Here is a 25,744-nt window from a genome sequence, read left to right as displayed (position 1 = left end):
ACCTTACGTTGGCGTTATTTGCAAATGACGGGGACTGCTAAATTTGCTAGCTAGCTAACAATAGTTGCTGGGTTCGGTAGTTGTAATATTCTATCATCTGTATTGGCAGATGACTAGTTAGCCAGCTAGTTAGTGGCCCCCTGATTATTTACAGGACACATGACGTCAGGGTAAATGACCACGGATAGCCTATATGTTACTGTTTTAACGTTACCCGTAACGTTAGATGACATGTCAGGGACAGCTAGTTGACCCTGACAGCCTTGACGTCAGTTAGCTATGGTAAGACTAACGACGACTGTGGACTTTAGCCAAATGGATATGAATTAGTCCTCAACATTAACACGTGCAGCATTCCTCTGGTGCCTGTAGTTTGAAAGAAGTATGGAACACCGTTTGAAAGTGTATCTTTTTTTGACACGCAAAGAAAATACCCAATTGGCGTTCCACAGAGAAGCCCTTTCTCCCTTGGTGATTATGAGTAGCGGTAGTCATGGTAACGGAGCCCAGGCCAGTTGAAGTTTGTTCACTCACCTGAAATACAGGCAGCAGTCGACAAAAACAACTGTACTTGTCACACCCTCCTCCTGAGCCATATTCAAATATTTGCATAAAAACCTACAGGTGCTCACAGTAAGGGAAAGTTCACTGGCCTACAGTTATCTATGATCAGTGTTTATTGGAGTTGTTGTTGACTGTGTGCAGGTGTTCTGAATTCTGTGCCAGGCTGCAGAATTTCTGCAATTTTCCATTGTGCAGATAGCTCACCCCACCTAGCCTTGAATGGTGTGCAACTCCAGGTATAGGCCTTGCTGTTGTTGCATTATGTCAGCCTGGCAGTAGCATCTAGGATGTGTACTATTGACAGCCATGTCCAGGACAGGAGTCAGACAGGATAAGGCTTGCACTTGCCCCATGAGAACTTTCACAAGTGGTGTTCGGAGCGAACCTATTACTAAACAAAATAGTCAGTTGTTCTGGAGGATGTCTCCTGTGAGTCATTCCACCTCAAAAAGCACATTAAAGAGGATTTTGTTGCTCACCATCTCAGATTGTTCTGAAATTGTTTCTGTAGTAAGAAACGGCTAAGATTAGCCTTCCTGAAGTATGATATTGTTAAAATATAATTACATCTCTATGGAATTAAGCCTCTGCACCCAAATTGTCCCTTTTTAATTGATAGGATTCATATAATCTCCAATACATTTCATACCTAACAGTCTGCTAAATGACTTAAATGTAAATGTAAATGTCCATCATTCTTCCTAATAATGAGTAAGACATAAGAAATACAATCAAATGATCAATAGCCACCCACCGCAATCCCACCCCAACACAGCAATCCCACCCCAACAACCAGTATACAGTATCAGTTCTCTATGTCTGACAAGTAGTATGGAGCTGCTGATTGGAGTATTGCTTCTTCAACCTTTATAATGTACTCCCTGAGAATCTGGTGATATCTTTTCCCATGTTCAGAGAAATTAGCCATTGAAGTCGCTTGCATTCTTTACCAACTGCCGCTGTTCCTGCTACTGCCACCACACCCTAGAGAATGTTGTGTGGTCTGTGCATTAATATTTTTTTGTATGTTCGAAAGCCATTTGCATTGCTAGTTATAGCCTACTGTTAGCTAGCTAGCTAACATTGAACCTAGTTGGTTAGCTTTAGCTCCCTGCTGACTCATACTACAGAATTTCATACACGGTGGCTAGCTATGACAATCCGTTTTTATTGCTAGTAGTATGGGTTGGGGTTGTGATTCATTGTTTAGATAACTAACTAACTAACTAGCTACATGTCTAAACAAAATATTCCACTTTGCTAGATGATTACCTGACCCATCAACTTAGCCAGTGTGTCTGGGGGTGATTACGACTATCTATTGTATTTCATGAATGTGATGTCTAGACCATAGTGACCCATCCACTTATCTAGATGTGACTGGGAGGTGCTTTTAGCATTTCTTTCACACGACCCATCAATTTAGACAAGTGTGTCTGGGTAAGCATCATTTAATAATGATAAAATATTTATTAAAAAAAATTCTGCATACTTTCTATTTTTGATGTTGCTACTATGCACATGCAAGTAACCATTTCACTGTACCGTTTACACCTTCTGTATCCTGTGCATGTGACAAATAAACGTTGATTTAATTTGATATAGTATGTGTTTACCAGAGACGGTAATGTGAAGAACAACTTGACCTGCACCAAAGTCAGATTGGAATATAGGCCAAGGACTAGATAAAGTGTGTTTTTTTTGCTACATAAAACCGAATCAATGTAGTCGGTCACATATACATACGTTGCATTCAGAAAGTATTCAGACCCTTTCACTCCCCAGGCGCTGAAGATGTGGATGTCGATTAAGGCAGCCCCCCCTACCTCTCTGTTTCAGAGTTGTTGGGTTAAATGCGGAAGACACATTTCATTTGAAGTCATTCAGTTGTATAACTGACTAGGTACCCCCCCCTTCTCATCAATCTACACACAATACCCCATGATGACGAAGCGAAAACAGGTTTTAAGAAATGTTTGCAAATGTATTAAATATAAGTTACAGAAATACCTTATTTACTTAAGTATTCAGACCCTTTGCTATGAGACTCGAAAATTGAGCTGCATCCTGTTACCGCTGATCAACCTTTAGATGTTTCTACAACTTGGTTGGAGTCCACCTGTGGTAAATTAAATTGATTGGACATGATTTGGAAAGGCACACACCTGTCTTTATAAGTTCCCGCAGTTGACAGTGCATGACAGAACAAAAACCAAGCCATGAGGTTGAAGGAATTGTCCTTTGAGCTCCGAGACAGGATTGTGTCAAGGCACAGATCTGGGGAAGGGTACCTTCCAAAAAAGCCAGGAAGGGGTTATTGTGACAGAGTAAGAACCAAAGTGTTGGTCAGTGTTTCCCAGTGGACCCCCAAGGTCCCCAAGAACACAGTGGCCTTCATCATTCTTAAATGGAACATTTGGAACTACCAAGACTCTTCAGAAGCTGGCCGCCCAGCCAGATTGAGCAATCAGGGGAGAGGGGCCTTGGTCAGGGAGGAGATCAAGAACCCGATGGTTACTCTGTCAGAGCTCCAGAGTTTCTCTGTGGAGATGGGAGAAACTTCCTGAAGGACAACCATCTCTGCAGCACTCCACCAATCAGGCCTTTATGGTAGAGTGGCCAGATGGAAACCACTCCTCAGTAAAAGGCACATGACAGCCCGCTTGGAGTTTGCCAAAAGGCACCTGAAGACTCTCAGAGAAACAATGTTCTCTGGTCTGATGAAACCAAGATTGAACTCTTTGGCCTGAATGCCAAGTGTCACTTCTGGAGGAAACCTGGCACCATCCCTACGGTGAAGCATGGTGGTGGCAGCATCATGCTGTGGGGATGTTTTTCAGCAGCAGGGACTGGGAGACTAGTCAGGAACGAGGGAAAGATGAATGGAGCAAAGTACAGACAAATCCTTATTGAAACTTGCTCCAGATCGGTCAGGACCTCAGACTGGGGTGAAGGTTCACCTTCCAACCGGACAACGACCCTAATCACACAGCCAAGACAGCCCAGGAGTGGCTTCAAGACAAGTCTCTGAATGTCCTTGAGTGGCCCAGCCAAAGCCTGGACTTGAACCTGATTGAACATCTTTGGAGAGACCTGAAAATAGTTGTGCAGCCACGCTCCCCATCCAACCTGCCAGAGCTTGAGAGGATCTGCAGAGAAGAATGGGAGAAAGTCTCCAAATACAGGTGTGCCAAACTTGTAGCGTAATACCCAAGGTTATAATCACTGCCAAAGGTGCTTCAACAAAGTAAATATGATATTGAATTTTTTTCATTTTTAATACATTCGTAAAAGTATAGGAACCTGTTTGTGCTTTGACATTATGGGGTATTGTGTGTAGATTGAGGAACAAAAATAATTGTGTACATTTTAGAATAAGGCTGTAAATGTAACAAAATGTGGAAAAGGTCAAGGGGTCTGAATACTTTCCGAATGCACTGAATAAAAATATAAACGCAACATGCAGTTACAGTTCATATAAGGAAATTGGTCAATTGAAATAAATAAATTAGGCCCTTATGGATTTCACATGACTGGGCAAGTGCACGACGTTGGAGGTGGTTTATGGTAGAAAATGAACAATCAATTCTTTAGCAACAGCTCGTGTGGACATTCCTGCGCTCAGCATGCCAATTGCGTGCTCCATCAAAATTTGAGAGTAATAAGCTTTTTGTGCCTATGGATAAATTCTGGGGTCTTTTTATTTCAGCATATGAAACATGGGACAAACACCACATGTTGCGTTTTTATAATTTTGTTCAGCGTAGTAAAAGGGCAGGATACCATTTATTTTCCACATAATACTGTTTTAGTAGGTTATGATAGGAAACTGTGTAAGATCTCTTCGTGAATATCCGTTAACCACCCCGAGCCACTGTAAGCTTGTGACGGAGTGCCTTCTTCTGAATAAGATGGTTATCATCAACCGCACAATGTGATTCAGTGACTGTCACCGTTTCTCTCTTTCCTCTCCCGTCTCTCTCTCTCTCTCCTCTTTTGTGCATCGCCACTCGTGATTCGACTGTCCCAAGCTCAACTCTGTAAACCCCCCCCGTCTGTGCCTTTTAAAAATCACTGCAGCGAATTTGGTTGAAGCTAGCCTATGTGTTGCAAGAGTATTCACACTCACGGTCTTCCTCTCCCTTGTGAGGTGAAATGAGATGCACTGAGAGAAGAGGGAGAGCTCAGCTGGCCTGGCTTGGCCTGGCAGGCCTTTAAAGCAGCCAGTTCAGCTGGAGTGGGAGTGAGAGTGAAAGAGGGAAGAGAGTCAACTCCTCGATCACACCGACATTGCATTTTAGTACACCCGAAAGAAGTACATTAAATTCTGATGGAGCGCTGCGTTTGCCTTGCAGCATTGCATTGCAGAGGCAATTGCAGTGTGTTCTGCGTGGCGTATACGTTGGATTTATCGAATGTATGCTTCAGACTGTGTGCGTAGACTGCTTGACAGAAATGATAGCATGTTCAACTTTTGTTGCACAAACATCCAGATGATGCTGTGTACTATTTTGCGTAATGACACTATCGGCGTGATCGAAGGCTTTAAGAGTCCCCCTGCAGTGCCAGGACTGAAGACATAGCTGACCGCCACTGAAAGGCTGTGGCAGCTGAGTAACGACCTGAACCCAAGTAACCAACCTCGTCTGGCAGTTGTATCGAGTAAACCCTAACCTAACTCTAGTAGTCTGACTGATGACCATTTGTATGAGAGGCTTTATTAACAGCCCAGCCAACTGTTGAAGATCGGCTACATTAACCGTACCACATTTTTGTCAAGATGTGGAACATCTCGAAATGTCAAGATGGTCCCTCTGAAGGGATAAATATGTGGTGTTGTCATGGCGACACCTAGCTGACATGACAGCTAGCTAGGCAGGACAGAATATGGGGTTATAGCGTTAGCTCAGCAGTCATAGCGTTAGCTCAGCAGTCATAGCGTTAGCTCAGCAGTCATAGCGTTAGCTCAGCAGTCATAGCGTTAGCTCAGCAGTCATAGCGTTAGCTCAGCAGTCATAGCGTTAGCTCAGCAGTCAGACTTAGCATCACCCCCATTTTGCTTTCTTCCTATACATGCGTTAGAGAGAGATGGAGTGGAGAGAGAAAGGGAGGGGGGAAACATCAGCAGCTTGTATTTCAGTCTTTCTTGTTTGTCCAGTTTGTTGTTCTGGTCTCCATTTAGCTGTAATGTCCTGAGGCAGTGAGTGAGAGAGGGGTAAGGAGAGAGAGAGAGGTAACGAGAGAGGGAGCTACATAGACAGAGAGGTGTGCAATAAAAATCAAAATCCAAAGAAAATAATTATTTTCACAACGTTGAGGTGTGAGACAAGGCTGCAGTTTGAATCCAAATCTTTGTCAATGAATTAGCAGACATGTTGTACCATTCTCCAGCCCCAGGACTCACACTAATATATGCCATTTAGCAGACGCTTTTATCCAAAGCGACTTACAGTCATGTGTGCATACATTCTACGTATGGGTGGTCCCGGGGATCGAACCCACTACCCTGGCGTTACAAGCGCCATGCTCTACCAACTGAGCTACATTTGACACAGAGGTAAAATACCTGCTATATGCTGATGATTCGGTACTTCTATCACCAACCAAAGAAGGTCTTCAACAGAACATTAGTATTCTAGAGCAAAATTGCCATAATTGGACCCTGGCAGTAAATAATAACAAAAAAAGCAGATGTCAGAAACATAAATATAAATTCAACCTGAATAAGAACATACACACTAAAAATGACATTTGAGCCCAGAAACGAGCCCTCTGTCAGCTGCCGTTGGACCTAACCAACCAAGCTGACACCAGCATTGCTTCAGGAAAAATAATTCCAATTAACAAAATCATGAACCAATCAAAGGACTCATATTTACAACATTGGTAAAACAAAACAAAATCCCAAAGCCGACTAAATTGCTATCTGACCTTTCTGTCATTTTGGAGCTGCCTTAGTCAAGAAAGTAAAAAAGAGACTATGTTTGTATGCGGTTTTATTTAAAAAAAATATATATATATTTCACCTTTATTTAACCAGGTAAGCCAGTTGAGAACAAGTTCTCATTTACAACTGTGACCTGGCCAAGATAAAGCAAAGCATTTCGACACAAACAACAACACAGTTACACATGGAATAAACAAACATACAGTCAATAATACAATAGAGAAGGTCAATATACATTGTGTGCAAATGAGGTAGGATAAGGGGGGTGAGGCAAATTAAACACTGGGGTGATAGATGTGCCAAAGATGAGTGTGCAAGTAGTGGTACTGGGGTGCAAAGGAGAAAATAAATAAAATGAATAACAATATGGTGATGAGGTAGTTGGATGGGCAATTTACAGATGGGCTATGTACAGATGGGCTATGTGCTGCTCTGACAGCTGGTGCTTAAAGCTAGTGAGGGAGATATGAGTTTATTAACGCAATGTTAAAAAATAATACATTTTTTTAACGTTGTTTGCAAAGTGATATGTGACACGTATTAATGCCAAAATTACATGTAAAAAAAGAAATGTGGGTCTCAAAACATGCAGGGCTGTGCACCACCTGCACCTGAATGACATGTCGCCACTGGAAATAGCATCTTGTGAGTGAGTCCGTGCACGTTGTTTTCGGTTTCAGCCAGTGAGTGTATTCCGTGTCTGATTGTACGTTCATGCATGTGACTGTCTAACCATCCCATGTGTGTGTTTTGAAGTTCTGTCTGTGTGCATCTGTGTGTTGTGTGTGTGTATGTCTGTGTGACTTGAAAATAATGATGCACACATCTCACTGTTCATTGTGCACGTGAAGGCAATGTCGCTCAGAATCAATTTTTTTTAACAAGGTGCAATTCTGAACACCTGTAACTGCCATTTCCTCCAGAAAATGGCCTTAACTAACCACGTTTCCATCCACAGATTTTATGTTAGTAAAGTCATACCGTATTAAAAAAAAATCGAGACAGCCGTGATAGAAGTGGGACATTTCGATTCGACTGTTTAAGAGATGACTCCATCGGTCAGCGAACCCAAAACCGATTCAAATGTAGCATGTTTCGGTCAGAAAATGTATTCAAACATTACAAATCGCTGATAATTTTTGTTGAAAATACCTAATCTTTTAGTGACAACTGATGCACCATCTCCAGTGTGGAACTAAGCATGTATCTGTGTTAATAGTCATTGATCGACAAGACATTTAGCATGCTGACCCCAGGAAATATCAGTAGCCTAGTCAAACTGCGCACTGTGCCAAACTTCGCGCTGATCTACCTGAGGTAGGCGACCTGTTATTTTTTTAATCTATGCACTGTTGAAAATGGTGTTTTACCAGAATTAAAGTAAGCTACCGGAAACACGACTGTCATCTGGCTATAGGCTACTTGCTGAATGGGGCGTTAGATTTGATTACTTTATATTTCTGGTTCAGAATCAGCAATAGTTTTGCGCTAGTTTTGTATTTAACAATTAGTGTGTATGGCCATTTTTGAGATATAGGGGGTAAAGTTGATAATTTCATAACATGGAAAGCAGGAAGAGAAAATGAACTCATTGAAACTTCCAAACGGTCTAAACCATTTGATCTTGAGACGGGTTGAAATCCAAAGTTGTGCTATATGTTCATTGGCTACGTCATAGCTAGTTTGTAAGTAATGTATGAATATTTATTGTTATCTCAAAAACGTGGAGGAACAAAAAAACAGTGAACATTGCCCCCCCCCCCCCCCCATAATCTGATAGTAGTAGTTGGGTGGTAGGTGCGTAAGCTCCTTTACGGCTCAAATCAAATGCCTGGGAGAAAAAAATCCTATTGACATAATAATGCCTTTTATTTATTGATATAACTACCAGCTGATTTAACTACATTTGGGCGATATGTATTTTTCAAATTGATCTATGCTTTTGATTTCAAAATTTGCTTTATTTCCCTAGGGTGGCAACTGCTACAGTTGAAGTCAGAAGTGTACATACACCTTAGCCAAATACATTTAAACTCAGTTTCTCACAATTCCTGACATTTAATCCTAGTAAATATTCCCTGTTTTAGGTCAGTTATGATCACCACTTTATTTTAAGAATGTGAAATGTCAGAATAATAGTAGAGAGAATGATTTGATTTATTTCAGCTTTTATTTCATCACATTCCCAGTGGATCAGAAGTTTACATAAACCAATGCAAACCAAATGCTAATTAAGTGTAACTTGGGTCAAACATTTTGGGTAACCTTCCACAAGCGTAAATTGGAGGAATTTTGGCCCATTCCTCCTGACAGAGCTGGTGTAACTGAGTCAGGTTTGTAAAGCTCCTTGCTCGCACACACTTTTTTAGTTCTGCCCACATTTTCTATATGAATAAGGTCAGGGCTTTGTGTTGGTTACTCCAATACCTTGACTTTGTTGTCCTTAAGCAATTTTGCCACAACTTTGGAAGTATGCTTGGGGTCATTGTCCATTTGGAAGACCCATTTGAGACCAAGCTTTAACTTCCTGACTTATGTCTTGATGTTGCTTCAATATATCCACATAATTTTCCTTCCTCATGATGCCATCTATTTTGTTAAGTGCACCAGTCCCTCCTGCAGCATAGCACCCTCACAACATGATGCTGCCACCCCTGTGCCTCATGGTTGTGATGGTGTTCTTCGGCTTGCAAGCCTCCCCCTTTTTCATCCAAACTTAACGATGGTCATTATGGCCAAACAGTTCTATTTTGGTTTCATCAGACCAGAGGACATTTCTCCAAAAAGTACGATCTTTGTCCTCATGTAATAAAAACACTTGGGGTGAACTGTTAGAATTAGAATAATCATTCGTTTTCCAAGTGGGCACCTTGAATACAGTGTTTAACATGACAATTAATGAAAATGCCAGGGAGAATATGTGACCGACCGGCTCAAATTGGTCTTAAGTAGCAAAATATGATTGAATTATTATTATTATGTTTTTACATTGGATAAAAGTAAAGACTCAGAGCTACAACATGGTATATAATACACAGCATTTGAGGTTAGTGGTTAATCTGCCTTTGCCATCGGTACCATCAGCAAGGGCATTGAAGATGAAACGTGGCTGGGTCTTTCAGCATGACAATGATCCCAAACACACCGCCCGGGCAAGGAAGGAGTGACTTCGTAAGAAGCATTTCAAGGTCCTGGAATGGCCTAGCCAGTCTCCAGATCTCAACCCCATAGAAAATCTTTGTTGCCCAGCAACAGCCCCAAAACATCACTGCTCTAGAGGTGATCTGCATGGAGGAATGGGCCAAAATACCAGCAACAGTGTGTGAAAACCTTGTTAACACTTACAGAAAACGTTTGACCTCTGTCATTGCCAACAAAGGGTATATAACAGAGTTTTGAGAAACTTTTGTTATTGACCAAATACTTATTTTCCACCATAATTTGCAAATCAATTCATTAAAAATCCTACAGTATGATTTTCTGGGTTTTTTGTCTTCTCATTTTGTCTGTCATAGTTGAAGTGTACCTATGATGAAAATTACAGGCCTCATCTTTTTAAGTGGGAGAACTTGCACAATTGGTGGCTGACTAAATACTTTTTTGCCTCACTGTACATACCCCAACCAGAAGCAAGGAATTACAGGCAACGTCTACACTGAGCTAAAGGGTAGAGTTTCCTCTTTCAAGGAGCGGGACTCTAACCCTGATGTTTATAAGAAATCCCGCTATGCCTTCCGACGAACCATCAAAAAGGCAAAGTGTCAATACAGGACTAAGATCGAATCATACTACACCGGCTCAATGCTCGTCGGATGTGGCAGGGCTTGCAAACTATTACAGACGGACTACAAAGGAAGCACAGCTGCAAGCTTCCCAGTGACACAAGCCTACCAGACGAGCTAAATTGCTTCTATGCTTGCTTCAAGGCGAGTAACACTGAAACATGCATGAGAGCACCAGCTGTTCCAGAAGACCGTGATCCGATGTAGCCGATGTGAGCAACACCTTTTAAACAGGTCAACTTTCACAAGTCTGCAGGGCCAGACAGGTTACTAGGACGTGTACTCCGAGCATGTGCTGACCAACTAGCAAGTGTCTTCACTGACCTTTTCAACCTGTCTGAGTCTCTAATATCAACATGTTTCAAGCAGAGCACCATAGTCCCTAGGCCCAAGAACACTAAGGTACACTGTCTAAATCACTATCAACCCGTAGCACTCACGTCTGTAGCCATGAAGTGCTTTGAAAGGCTGGTCATGGTTCACATCAGTACCATTATCCCAGAAACCCTAGACCCACTCTAATCTGCATACCACCCCAACAGATCCACAGATGATGCAATCTCTATTGCACTCCACATTGCCCTTTCCCACTTGGATGAAAGGAACACCTATGTGAGAATGCTATTCATTGACTACAGCTCAGCGTTCAACACCATAGTGCCCTCAAAGCTCATCAATAAGCTAAAGACCCTGGAACTAAACACCTCCCTCTGCAACTGGATCCTGGACTTCCGGACGCCCCCCCCCCCCCCCCCCCCCCCAGGTAATAAGGGTAGGTAACAACACATCCGCGACGCTGATCCTCAACACAGGGGCCCATCAGGGGTGCGTGCTCAGTCCTCTCCTGTACTCCCTGTTCACTCATGACTGCATGGCCAGGCACAACTCCAACTCATTAAGTTTGCTGATGACACAATAGTGGTAGGCCTGATCACCGTCAGAGACCTGGCCGTGTGGTGCCAGGACAACAACCTCTCCCTCAACATGATCAATACAAAGGAGATAATTGTGGACTACAGGAAATTGAGGACCGAGCACGCCCCCATTCTCATCGGCGGGGCTGTAGGTTGAGAGTTTCCAGTTCCTTGGTGTCCACATCACCAACAAACTAACATGGTCCGACTGCAAGGCACTACAGAGGGTAGTGTGCACCGCCCAGTACATCACATGGGCCAAGCTTCCTGCCATCCAGGACCTCTATACCAGGCAGTGTCAGAGGAAGGCCCTAAATATGGTCAGACTCCAGCCACCCTAGTCATAGGCTGTTCTCTCTGCTACCGCATGGCAAGCAGTACCGGGGGCGCCCAAGCCATAAGACTCCTGAACATCTAATCAAATGGCTACCCAGACTATTTGCATTGCCCCCCCCCCCCCTTTACACTGCTGCTACTCTCTGTTTATTATCTATGCATATTCACTTTAATAACTCTACCGACATATGTACATGTTACCCCTTACTTCGACTAACCACCGCACATTGTCTATGTACCGGTACGCCCTGTATATTGCCTCGCTATTGTTATTTTTCTGCTCTTTAATTATTTGTTACTTTTATTTATTTTTTTATATTTTTTTTTTAGGAATTTTCTTAACTGCATTGTTGGTTAAGGGCTTGTAAATAAGCATTTCACCGTAAGGTGAACAACACCTGTTGTATTCGGTGCATGTGACAAATACGATTTGATTTGAGTGTAGTAAATAGTGATGCACCGATATGACATTTTTGGGCGATACTGACATCCAATATTTTCCTTGACAAAAAAAACGATACCGATAACCAGTATAAAGGTTTTTAGCGGCCTTTTAAGCATTTGAGTACAGTTAAATAGTTAACTCACACACATGGACGCAGTGGTCTAAGGCACTGCATCTGAGTGCAAGAGGCGTCACTACAGTCCCTGGTTCGAATCCAGGTTATGAGTGTGGGAGTCCCATAGTTTGGGAGTCCCATAGTCCGGTGCACAATTGGCCCAGCGTCGTCCGGGTATTGCCGGGGTTGGCCGTCATTGTAAATATGAATTTGTTCTTAACTGACTTGCCTACATAAATGAAGGTTACACACACACACTAACCAAACAGTTATTTTGTTGACCTTTACGTATGTCCCCATTACCAGTAAAACATAATCGAAACCTATTTCTTTCGCTTACTTGCTGTGCTGTTTCGTTGTTCATTTGTTCAGTCGTTTCATTCTCAACCAGGATTTCATCATACATGTCAAGTAGTGAAGTTTCAACTCTGTCTATCTGTGGCCTCTCTTCAGTGCGCAATGTCACTGTGTCAGTTTCCATCTTGTCCACCTGTGTATGTAACATTTCACGTAAACCCTGTTTCTTGTCTGCATCGAAGTAGCGGTTCCTTGTACCTAGCATCGAGCATGGTGGTGACACAGTAAAGTAATGCCACCGACCTGACGACATATGTAATGGGGAACAAAAATAAAAATGGCAAACAATTCACACAATGAGACAATGCATGTTGCAAGCATTTTGCGGGAGACAGTTGAGCCGTTCTGGAGAGAGGCTCGCCTATATCTTCACCACACACCCGTCCCCTTCTTCTTGTCTCAACACTTTAAACTATACTCAAGACACATTATCTTCACACGTAATTGAGATGCTTTCGTTGACAGCCGCAACACAATAATCAACTAGGCCCATTGCCACCCGCGCTGCCCAAATTGCTGGCTTCTTGTCTTTCAAGAAGATAATGATCCTCGATTCCTCTGTGGTTTAAGTCATTCTTTCTGGTGAAGTGTTTTGAGCGATTCCATTTAGTTCTGTATCGACAGGAGAAATTAGGACAATTTATGTAAATGTATTTTCCATTTACTTCCCTATTGGACCCATTTCTCACCTGTTCTATTGGTTTTCATATCAACTTTATTTCGTTGTCCAGAAGCCAAAGGCACAATCCTAGTCAAATGATCAACCCCATCCTAGTTTTTGGATCTTTAGATTCCTCCTATTTCTGTGTTTCTAACAGAGATTTTAATCTGTCACATATGGAACCGCTATCAGGTGCGCTGTTTAGAATGGTGTTTTCCCCTCTAATTGCATTTTTTTAGCAAATGTTTCAAAATGACGTTTTATTGGCTGCTTCATTGCATCAAATCAAATCAAATCAAATTTTATTCCATGAATAAAGACCATGAGTTGCATGGTCTGCTAAGATGCATTACCATAATCGAAGTCTTATTTCTGTCATTCCGAGCCCAGTGGGGGGGGGACACCCTAATGGGTTATATGCACCCAATACATATGGATCCGGTAGATTTCTCAATCAAACTGAATCGCAATAATTTGAAACTAAAATGTATCTTTCCGGTATCGTATTGGAGCCCAGTGCCTTCAGGAAGTATTCACACCCCTTGACTTTTTCCACATTTTGTTGTGTTACAGGCTGACTTTATAATGGATCAAATTGAGACCCCCCCCCCCCCCCCCATTATTTCAAAGTGGAATAATGTTTACAAATGAATAAAAAATGAAAAATCTGAATGTCTTGAGTCAATAAGTATATTAACCCCTTTGTTATGGCAAGCCGAAATAAGTTCAGGACTAAAAATGTGCTTAACAAGTCACAATCAGTTGCATGGACTCAATAGTGTTTAACATTATTTTTAATGACTACCTCATCTTTATACCCCACACATACAACTATCTGTTAAACTAAATTATTGCACATTGTATGTGGTCCATGCAAGTCCCTCAGTCAAGCAGGGAATTTCAAACACAGATTCAACCACAAAGACCAGGGAGAATTTCCAATGCCTCACTGGGAGGGGGAGGGGGGGGGCAGGCAGGCAGGCATCGAATGTCCCTTTGAGCATGGTGAAGTTATTAATTACACTTTGGATGGTGTATCAATACCACCAGTCACTACGAAGACACGGGCGTCCTTCCTAATTCAGTAGTTGGAGAAGGAAACTGCTCAGAGATTTCATCATGAGGCCAATGGTGACTTTAAAACAGTTACAGAGTTTAATGGCTGTGAGTAGGAGACAACTGAGGATGGATCAACATTGTAGTTATTCCACAATACTAACCTTACTGACAGAGTGAAAAGGAAGCCTGAATAGAATACAAATATTCCAAAACATGGACCCTGTTTGCAACAAGCCACTAAAGTAATACTGCAAAAGATTGTGGCAAAGCAATTCACTTTTTGTCCTGAATACAAAGTGTTATGTTTGGGGCAAATTCAATACAGCACATTACTGAGTACCACTCCATATTTTCAAGCATAGTAGTGGCTGCATCATGTTATGGGTATGCTTGTAGTCATTAAGAACTAGGGAGATTTTCAGGATAAATAAATAAATGGAATGGAGCTAAGCACAGGTACAATCGTAGAGGAAAACCTGGTTCAGTCTGCTTTCCACCAGACACGGGGAGATGAATTCACCTTTCAGCAGGTCAATAACTTAAATCATGGTCAAATCTACACTGGAGTTGCTTACCAAGATGACTGTGTTCCTGAGTGGCGGAGTTACAGTTTTAACTGAAATCTGCTTGACAATCTATGCAAGACCTGAAAATGGTTGTCTAGCAATGATCAACAACCAATTTGACAGATTATGAAAAGAATAATGGGCAAATGTTGCACAATCCAGGTGTAGACAACTCTTAGAGACTTACCCAGAAAGACTCACAGCTGTAATCGCAGCCTAAGGCAATTCTAACGTATTGAGTTTGAGTACTTATCTAATCAAGATAGATTTGTTTTATTTTTCATTTATTTTTTGACAGAGTATTTTGTGTAGATTGTTGACAAACAAAAAGACGATTAAATCCATTTTAATCCGACTTTGTAACACAACAAAATGTGGAAAAAGTCAAGGGGTGTAAATAATTTCTGAAGGCACTGTATCTAGATCCGCATCAAATCGCATTGAAAGGGAAAGATCCAGTGTAAACCTGGAATCGCACGATATGTTGTGTGGTCCTCACCCTACAGCTCGGGAAACCATGCAGTTTATTAGACTCCAGATGAAATAAGTTACGATGAATTTCACGGTGTTAAAAGTGCTCAGTGATGAACTTGATGCTCATTTCCAAAAAATATTGATCTTATTCTGGTGACTTGATGGTAGATGCTTGACTGCCATTTGGCAAGTAAATCCTTTAATAATCCCACACTATCTTTGAGCTGTTATTGGCTAGAGCCAAATTCTGCAAACATATCCTCCTTGTACAATGTAAAACACCAAATAATGCATGCAGAGAAGAATTAGGCCGATATCCGCTAATGATCAAAATCCAGAAAGGAGCTGTTAAATTCTACAACCACCTAAAAGGAAGCGATTCCCAAACCTTCCATAACAAAGCCATCACCTACAGAGAGATGAACCTGGAGAAGAGCCCCCTAAGCAAGCTGGTCCTGGGGCTCTGTTCACAAACACACCCCACAGAGCCCCAGGACAGCAACACAATTGGACCCAACCAAATCATGAGAAAACAAAAGGTAATTACTTCACACATTGGAAAGAATTTACAAAAAAAACAGACCAAACTAGAATGCTATTTGGCCCTAAACAGAGAGTACACAGTGGCAGAATACCTGACCACTGTGACTGACCCAATGTAATCTTTCACTATGTACAGACTCTGAGCATAGCCATGCTATTGAGAAAAGCTGCCAAAGGCTATGTGCACACTGCCCACAAAATGAGGTGGAAACAGTGGTGGCCCACTGTTGTTTATGATCTATTTCACTTGCTTTGGCAATGTAAACATATGTTTCCCATTTCAATAAAGCCCCTTAAATTGAATTGGAATTGAATTGAGATGCCCCACAAAACCCAGGGGGAAAAACTGTAATGATTTGGGACATTTGATCTATAGAATGGTCATTTAGAGGAATGATTGTTGACATATATTTGACATTTGTATCTAAAATCATAATTGAGAAATAATTCATCAAAGTTGGCGTTTTTATGACATTTTGGCCTCATCCAGGCCTCCCTTTATGTTTCTCTAAGAAACATTTTTTTTATTTGTAGGTGCTACAAACAAATTGTCATTTGAAGCTTTACTGCTTGCTCTATAATATATTTAATTAAAGGAATAATGATTTTAACATAACTATTTAAAATATAAAAATGTGTAGTGAAGACATCAAAACTATGAAATAACACACATGGAATCATGTAGTAGATTTTTCAAAGTAGCCACCCTTTGCCTCTGACAGCTTTGCACACTCTTGGCATTCTCTCAACCAGCTTCACCTGGAATGCTTTTCCAACAGTCTTGAAGGAGTTCCCACATACTGTATGCTGAGCACTTGTTGGCTGCTTTGTATTGCAAACCCTTACACAGCCTGGCGGTGCATTGGGTCATTGTCCTGTTGAAAAACAAATGACAGTCCCACTAAGCGCAAACCAGATGGCATATTGCTGCAGAATGCTGTGGTAGCCATGCTGGTTAAGTGGGCCTTGAATTCTAAATAAATCACAGACCGTGTCCCCAGCAAAGCAACCCACACCGCACCCCCCATGCTTCACAGTGGGAACCACACATGCGGAGATCGTCCGTTCACCTACTCTGGATCTCACAAAGACACGGCGGTTGGAACTCATCAGAACAAAGGACAGATTTCAGCCGGGGTAATGTTCATTGCTTGTGTTTCTTGGCCCAATCAAGTCTCTTCTTCTAATTGGTGTCCTTTAGTAGTGGTTTCTTTACAGCAATTTTATCTTGAAGGCCTGATTCACACATGAACAGTTGATGTTGAAATGTGTCTGTTACTTGAACTCTGAAGCATTTATTTGGGCTGCAATTTCTGAGGCTGGTAACTCTGAACTTAGCCTCTTGCAGCTGAGGTAACTCTGTGTCTTCCTTTCCTTTGACGGTCCTCATGAGAGCCAGTTTCATCATTGCGCTTGATGGATTTTGTGACTGCACTTGAAGACATTTTTAAAGTTCTTATTTTCCCGCATTGACTGACCTTTGTGTCTTAATGTAATGATGGACTGTCATTTCTCTTTGCTTATTTGAGCTGTTCTTGCCATAATATGGACTTGGTCTTTTACCAAATAGGGCTATCTTCTGTATACCACCTCTACCTTGTCACAACACAATTGATTGGCTCAAACGCATTAAGAAGGAAAGAAATTCCATAAATGAACTTTTAACAAGCACACCTGTTAATTGAAATGCATTCCAGGTGAATACCTCATGAAGCTGGCTGAGAGAATGCCAAGAGTGTGCAAAGCTGTCATCAAGGCAAAGGGTGGCTACTTAGAAGAATCTCAAATATATTTTGTTTTGTTTAACACTTTTTTGGTTACTACATGATACTACATTTATATCTGTTTTATAAAATCTGATTTTTTGTTGTTGTTGCCTGATTCAGTTTTTTTCTCATTCATTTTCCTCAGTTATGTGTTTCCAGGTTTCTGTTTTTCCCAGTTTTGTTTTTACCTCTTTCACTCTCAAGATCCCCATTTTTCTAAATAGAAAAATCAAAAATTGAATGTTGTAAGTCCACAGTGCTTCAACCACATCAGGAAACCACTTTTAGAGGTCTTGTTACCCTTTAATTGAAGTGTGCACCAGCAATTGACCATTGGCTATTGTAGCGCTCATGTGATTGCAGTTTTCAAAACAAATGGCCACTGGATTGATGTGAATAATATCATGATATCATTCTGCCAGGCAGTCATAGGCAGTTTTTTGGGGGGGAAATCCCTTTTCCCAGAAGGCGGTTGTCATTACATTAGCTTCATCGCTAACGGCTACACAAAGTTCTAGCGTTCATGTGCTGTTTCCTCGACAGAGAAGTTAAAGGAAAATACTAATCTTCGGCAAATTAATGAATGTTCTAATAAGTTCAATACTTTAAAAAAAATATTGTTGAACTCTGTTTTAATGTCTGGATTCCAGGATTCCGTTTGCGTTCTCCGCAGTGCGGATTTTATAGGACCACCATTTACTATATGGGCATATCAAAGTTCCAGAGTGGTATCTCTGCTACTTTTAGAGTTATGATCCAATTTGTAAGCAGTACCAACAGAGTGAATGTGAAAATGGATTCAAAATGGTCGACCTCTGCTGGTGATTTTCAGGATGTGCAATGATGCAAGTAAAGTAGGGCTGTGATTGGTTACGTTGCCTAATACATACCAATTTCTTGGGAAAAATTGCCATAATTTTAAAACTGAGATCCCACTATGGATCTTTGATATGCCCCAAGAGTATATTATGTTCAACAATATATTGAAAAAGTAGCCAAATTAAAAATGGTGCATTTTCAATATTAGTGTGTATTTTTGCCAATATTCATTAATGAATGTATTTTTTTATTTGATTGAAATCAACAGAGCAAGCAGTAAAGCTTCATATAACACCCATTTTTGCTTTGTAGCACCTACAGATTAAACATAATGTAGTCTTTAAGGAGGCCTGTGTATGGCCTCAATGTAATAAATATGCTAACTTTTATTTATGATTTCTTATACTTTGATACAAATGTCAAATATATACATTTACATTACATTTAAGTCATTTAGCAGACGCTCTTATCCAGAGCGACTTACAAATTGGTGCATTCACCTTATGACATCCAGTGGAACAGCCACTTTACAATAGTGCATCTAAATATTTTAAGGGGGGGAGGGGGGGTGAGAAGGATTACTTTATCCTATCCTAAGTATTCCTTAAAGAGGTGGGGTTTCAGGTGTCTCCGGAAGGTGGTGATTGACTCCGCTGTCCTGGCGTCGTGAGGAAGTTTGTTCCACCATTGGGGAGCCAGAGCAGCGAACAGTTTTGACTGGGCTGAGCGGGAACTGTACTTCCTCAGTGGTAGGGAGACGAGCAGGCCAGAGGTGGATGAACGCAGTGCCCTTATTTGGGTGTAGGGCCTGATCAGAGCCTGGAGGTACTGAGGTGCCGTTCCCCTCACAGCTCCGTAGGCAAGCACCATGGTCTTGTAGCGGATGCGAGCTTCAACTGGAAGCCAGTGGAGAGAGCGGAGGAGCGGGGTGACGTGAGAGAACTTGGGAAGGTTGAACACTAGACGGGCTGCGGCGTTCTGGATGAGTTGTAGGGGTTTAATGGCACAGGCAGGGAGCCCAGCCAACAGCGAGTTGCAGTAATCCAGACGGGAGATGACAAGTGCCTGGATTAGGACCTGCGCCGCTTCCTGTGTGAGGCAAGGTCGTACTCTGCGGATGTTGTAGAGCATGAACCTACAGGAACGGGCCACCGCCTTGATGTTAGTTGAGAACGACAGGGTGTTGTCCAGGATCACGCCAAGGTTCTTAGCACTCTGGGAGGAGGACACAATGGAGTTGTCAACCGTGATGGCGAGATCATGGAACGGGCAGTCCTTCCCCGGGAGGAAGAGCAGCTCCGTCTTGCCGAAGTTCAGCTTGAGATGGTGATCCGTCATCCACACTGATATGTCTGCTAGACATGCAGAGATGCGATTCGCCACCTGGTCATCAGAAGGGGGAAAGGAGAAGATTAATTGTGTGTCATCTGCATAGCAATGATAGGAGAGACCATGTGAGGTTATGACAGAGCCAAGTGACTTGGTGTATAGCGAGAATAGGAGAGGGCCTAGAACAGAGCCCTGGGGGACACCAGTGGTGAGAGCGCGTGGTGAGGAGACAGATTCTCGCCACGCCACCTGGTAGGAGCGACCTGTCAGGTAGGACGCAATCCAAGCGTGGGCCGCGCCAGAGATGCCCAACTCGGAGAGGGTGGAGAGGAGGATCTGATGGTTCACAGTATCGAAGGCAGCCGATAGGTCTAGAAGGATGAGAGCAGAGGAGAGAGAGTTAGCTTTAGCGGTGCGGAGCGCCTCCGTGATACAGAGAAGAGCAGTCTCAGTTGAATGACTAGTCTTGAAACCTGACTGATTTGGATCAAGAAGGTCATTCTGAGAGAGATAGCGGGAGAGCTGACCAAGGACGGCACGTTCAAGAGTTTTGGAGAGAAAAGAAAGAAGGGATACTGGTCTGTAGTTGTTAACATCGGAGGGATCGAGTGTAGGTTTTTTCAGAAGGGGTGCAACTCTCGCTCTCTTGAAGACGGAAGGGACGTAGCCAGCGGTCAGGGATAAGTTGATGAGCGGGGTGAGGTAAGGGAGAAGGTCTCCGGAAATGGTCTGGAGAAGAGAGGAGGGGATAGGGTCGAGCGGGCAGGTTGTTGGGCGGCTGGCCGTCACAAGACGCGAGATTTCATCTGGAGAGAGAGGGGAGAAAGAGGTCAGAGCACAGGGTAGGGCAGTGTGAGCAGAACCAGCAGTGTCGTTTGACTTAGCAAACGAGGATCGGATGTCGTCGACCTTCTTTTCAAAATGGTTGACGAAGTCATCTGCAGAGAGGGAGGAGGGGGTAGGGGGAGGAGGATTCAGGAGAGAGGAGAAGGTGGCAAAGAGCTTCCTAGGGTTAGAGGCAGATGCTTGAAATTTAGAGTGGTAGAAAGTGGTTTTAGCAGCAGAGACAGAGGAGGAAAATGTAGAGAGGAGGGAGCGAAAGGATGCCAGGTCCGCAGGGAGGCGAGTTTTCCTCCATTTCCGCTCGGCTGCCCGGAGCCCTGTTCTGTGAGCTCGCAATGAGTCGTCAAGCCACGGAGCGGGAGGGGAGGACCGAGCCGGCCTGGAAGATAGGGGACATAGAGAGTCAAAGGATGCAGAAAGGGAGGAGAGGAGCGTTGAGGAGGCAGAATCAGGAGATAGGTTGGAGAAGGTTTGAGCAGAGGGAAGAGATGATAGGATGGAAGAGGAGAGAGTAGCGGGGGAGAGAGAGCGAAGGTTGGGACGGCGCGATACCATCCGAGTAGGGGCAGTGTGGGAAGTGTTGGATGAGAGCGAGAGGGAAAAGGATACAAGGTAGTGGTCGGAGACTTGGAGGGGAGTTGCAATGAGGTTAGTGGAAGAACAGCATCTAGTAAAGATGAGGTCGAGCGTATTGCCTGCCTTGTGAGTAGGAGGGGAAGGTGAGAGGGTGAGGTCAAAAGAGGAGAGGAGTGGAAAGAAGGAGGCAGAGAGGAATGAGTCAAAGGTAGATGTGGGGAGGTTAAATGTCAATGTTATATGTCAACAATCCTTCCTCCAAAATACTATTCTATGGATTAAATTATGTATGTAATTATGGCCCAAATCATGGTATTTTTTCGGCCTGGTTTCGTGAGTAATCACTCTTGAAGTGTGTGTTATTGACATACTGTGAAGCACTGAGCCATTGCTATTGTGTGAACTGCTCCCATGTCTGTTCCTCTTAGTACTCCATTGTTGGGAAGGGGAAGGATCCAAAAATAGCCTCCTGTACGGTTCTTGATCCTCTGCCAAAACCTTGTGTTGCACTTTTCTTCCTGTTACACACATTGTCACCTCCCTTCTCTTTCTCTGCTCTGTTTCCCTGTGTTCTCTTCCTGTAAATGTTCTTAGCTCCTTGACTCCGAGGAATCAAAATGGTGGTTCAGTTCACTGGGGAGCTGGGAAGAGAAACTGCCAGGTTATTGTTTTCTTCTTCGAAAATTAGACTGTAAATGAGCCCGGTTTTGAACATTATTTGGGAAAATCATTTCCTACTGCTCAGTAAAGTGAAGATTTGTATTGGTTAAACTACATTACATTCACATAGCCTAGTCGTGCAGCCCAGTTGATGGGAGTCAGCGGAATCTTGTGGGATCATGTAAACTGCTTCAGGGGATGCATATGACAAGGATGTAGAGCAGAGCTGCGTTGAGATGGAGGCGAACAACAGTCAGTGTGTGTACTGTAGGCCTAATAATAGGCGTGATTTTAGTTTCTTGTTTGCATATTGCCATGGAGATGATGGAGGCTACCTACTGGAGGTGTATTCTCCATGAAATACACTAGAGTGATAGTGGGGATGTTTCTGACTGCTCAGCTCCCTCATATCCATCCACACATCTAAAGGACATTGTATTGTATGACATTTGATTTTGGCATCACTGTGGCTTTACCTTGCATTCTCTTACTTTGCTGATGATATGTTTTAGATTCTCTGTTTACTGAAATGAATAAGACACAACTTCCAATGCAAAATATGGAAGGGATTATTTTACATCTCTCTTATCTATTCTCATTCTATTATATTCCCATTCTCACTCTATTCTATTCTCACTCTATTCTATTCTCACTCTATTCTATTCTCACTCTATTCTATTCTCACTCTATTATATTTCTATTGTCACTCTTCTATTCTCACTCTATTCTATTCTCACTCTATTATATTCCCATTCTCACTCTATTCTATTCTCATTCCATTCTATTCTCACTCTGCCCTCTCTCAAAAAACTCTTTCCCCTTTTCTCTGTCAACAGAACGAGCTGTGTGTTTCCTCCCTCTGGTGGTTAGTTGTAACTGCACACGCTCAACCTAGCCTCCCTGTAGGAGTCCTTGATACTTTCCCAGATAATGCCCCTATCTTTTTTTCTTGAGACGACTACGCGTTAAATTTAAAAAAGCACAGCCTCATTTCATCATGACCTTTTTTATTTTTGTTTTTCCTTTTCTAGGTGATTTTACTCATTTCCCCCTCCATTCATGAGCCTGGCTTGGTTTAGCTGTCATGGAGGACAAGGCCTCGGTGGGGAAAATTAGCGTGTCGTCCGACTCCGTGTTCACCCTGAACAGTGAGGACTTTGTGCTGGTGTCGCGGCTGGACGACACCCCAGGCTCCTCCACTAATAACGGTAGCGATGACGAAAAGACTGGACTGAAGGTAAGACGAAATAAAGAGTGCCTGGCAGAGTAAACAGAACTCTGACATCTGGTCGAGCTCCCCAATTCACTCTCTCCCTTCCCCTTCACCTGGGCCCTAAGCCCCTAACCATATGATGCTTGCACGGCAGATCTAAAGTGCTTGGATAGGTTTAAGGTTGTAAGCAATGTTGTGATGGAGGCTCCTTCCACCATATTGCTGAGGCTCGTCCTGCCCCTTGCAGATGGGCAAAATGCAAACAAAGAGAGGGTTCAAGCCAAGGGGAAGGAATTAGGGAGCGAATTGGGACAGGTGTGTGACACTCTCGATCGGCTTGATTTCTTCCTAGTCAACTCACCTGAATTACCACGGCCTCAGTCGGTGGGTCATTGGAGGGTAACCGCATCAGTGGAGAATCATCATACTAGCAGCAGACACGTCTGCCTTCTGTCACCGCTGATGTTAAGTGACCAGGGAATCAATCTTGTGTCATCCCCCTTCCAAGGCAATCACTCACATACTGCAACTAATCATCTGATTTAAGAAACCCATTCCATGCTCTTTTTAAAATGGTCATTTTTTACTGTAAATAATCACGAATATGCTGTAGGCTGTTAGGAGGATTGAGCTGTGTCTCTCGTATGGGGTCAGGTTACTCACTCTCCTCTATCTGGGCCATTCACTAGTGATGGGGGGGGGGGGGGGGGTGGTGATCGATCCGGTTACATATCAGGGTATTACTTTCGACGATGTATCGTTTTGACAATATCGCAGTATTATTTTTGCACTAGCTGGCTGTACCTGCACCAAAACGGCAGTATTTGTTTTACTTCATAGCGTGTTGTCTCCATCTTCTTTTTAATAACTCGGGAGACAATTTGTTTTCAGCACTTTTTAAATTGGATTTCCATGACTGATCAGGACTCGTTTTCTCATGGCTCTCTCTTGTCCCTCTGCTGTACATATTGGTGAGCAACATGTTTGGAACATCGAATCGCAATAAAATCATATTATCGAATCGCAATAAAATCATATTATCGAATCGCAATAAAATCATATTATCGAATCGCAATAAAATCATATTATCGAATCGCAATAAAATCATATTATCGAATCGGAATACATATAGAATTGTGGGAATCGCAATACATATTGTATCGACACCTAAAGTATTGTGATAATATTGTATAGTGAGGTCCCTGGCACATTCCCATCCGTACCATTCACCCTGTGGTGCTCAGCTGCCTGTGGGCTGGCTGGCTGGCTGGGTGGGGGAATTATTGTCCATTTAAGTATTTCACCTATTTTTCTTTTCTCTCCCCCTCTTTAGCAACAATGCTAATGCTAATATGTGAGAAAGTAAACTCCCAGGTTCCATAGATGACTTCCTGTTTATCAATAAAATGAGGTACATTTGTGATTTAGGATACATATAATTTCTCTCTCTCTCTCTCCATGCTAACAAACACTCGCTGTACAGGTTATTAGACTGTCGATTGTATGTTCCTTCAGTCTCAAGTCATTCTGTCATCCTCCTGTGTATTTGTTCCCGCTAATGTGAAAACGAAACATTAACAAAAAAAACCAAGATATATAAATAACATGTTATTTTACCCATCCATGTTGTACTTTATCTGGTGCCTCTGGACACCCCCACACTGTACTTCCTCCTGATGAGGTAGTGCTCAAAACACACCAGCAGGTGGTGATAGTGGACTGCTGAAATGACTTTACCACTCAATTGCCTTCAGTTGAGGTACAAGACGATATTTCGACTAGACTCACGGAAACTGTACACCTCACCCCCATGTACATTAACAACCGTAATTAGAATTGATTTGAAAAACGAAATAACTCTCTTGGCTATTCTTACACGTACTTCTCCCCCAAGCCCACACAAGGTAGTTGAAGAGGGGAGTAGCGCAGGCTGTCTAAATGTGTTGTTTATTACGCAGGTGATTTCTGAGGAAGGGGTCAGCTTTAAGGTCAGTTTCTCTCTCTCTCTCTCTCTCTCTCTCTCTCTCTCTCTCTCTCTCTCTCTCTCTCTCTCTCTCTCTCTCTCTCTCTCTCTCTCTCTCTCTCTCTCTCTCTCTCTCGTCCTTTCCCCTTCTGTGCTGTGATTCTGTGGTGACACTATCTGTTCTGTGGTGCTCTTAAGTGTTTTCGGGTTGGCTGTTGAATGATTTGATGCCCACCTAGCTTGTCTTGTTATGAGGTAGCTAGCTCAGTTGTTTTGGTGCAAGTTCTTGTCCTAATTCTGTTTTTTGAGGCTTTACGGCCAGACTCCCAGTCTGCCACCCATCCACCCACCCCTCCTCAGCTCAATACGCCCCTTGTTTGCCACTGTATGTTGTGGTGTAGTGTTAGGCTACTGCTGGAGGCTGAGGAACAGTGCTTTGCAGTCTTCACTAGTTTGCTTTGCAGTATATTGCCTCTCCCTGTATGGTCCGCCTTTGCTTAGCATCTGTCAGCTCAATGAACTTGGCGAATGTGCTTTCTCTTAGAAAGATGGGCTACAATTTGTAAGCAAACAGACCAGTGTTCGGTTTCTAGAAACTTGTAAACCCTCCTGTGGTGTTCTAATTAATTCACAATCGTAAATTCACATACTAATCTAATCACTTCGTACTTCAAGTACTATCTCTGTTGAAGACGTCGCTTTCCCTCTCAATTCCCTTGTCAGTCACTCGGAGAGAATCTCAAGATCAGTATAACATTTTCAACCTAGCCATTCCTGAAGTTGGAGAGGAAAAAGTTACTGAGATTGATTGA

At 42.7% G+C, this 25,744-nt stretch overlaps 1 protein-coding gene across 2 annotated transcripts in view; it reads left to right on the top strand.

The window, feature by feature from the left end:
• The window catches only part of LOC124048586 (rab GTPase-activating protein 1), a 128,841-nt gene that overhangs the window by 673 nt on the left and 102,424 nt on the right, over positions 1-25,744 (top strand). Inside the window, exons 2-3 of one of the 2 annotated variants that reach the window (XM_046369524.1) lie at positions 22,788-22,993; positions 24,928-24,957. In XM_046369524.1, coding sequence (XP_046225480.1) covers positions 22,841-22,993; positions 24,928-24,957 — 183 coding nt within the window. In that variant the 5' untranslated portion in view covers positions 22,788-22,840. The remainder of the gene's footprint in view (positions 1-22,787; positions 22,994-24,927; positions 24,958-25,744) is intronic. The other variant, XM_046369525.1, reaches the window with a different exon arrangement.

Source organism: Oncorhynchus gorbuscha, linkage group LG11 (assembly GCF_021184085.1).
Source record: "Oncorhynchus gorbuscha isolate QuinsamMale2020 ecotype Even-year linkage group LG11, OgorEven_v1.0, whole genome shotgun sequence".
Classification (NCBI taxonomy): Eukaryota; Metazoa; Chordata; class Actinopteri; order Salmoniformes; family Salmonidae; genus Oncorhynchus; species Oncorhynchus gorbuscha.
The sequence above is the reverse complement of the archived record's forward strand: the minus strand, read 5'-3'. Positions and strand labels throughout refer to the sequence as shown.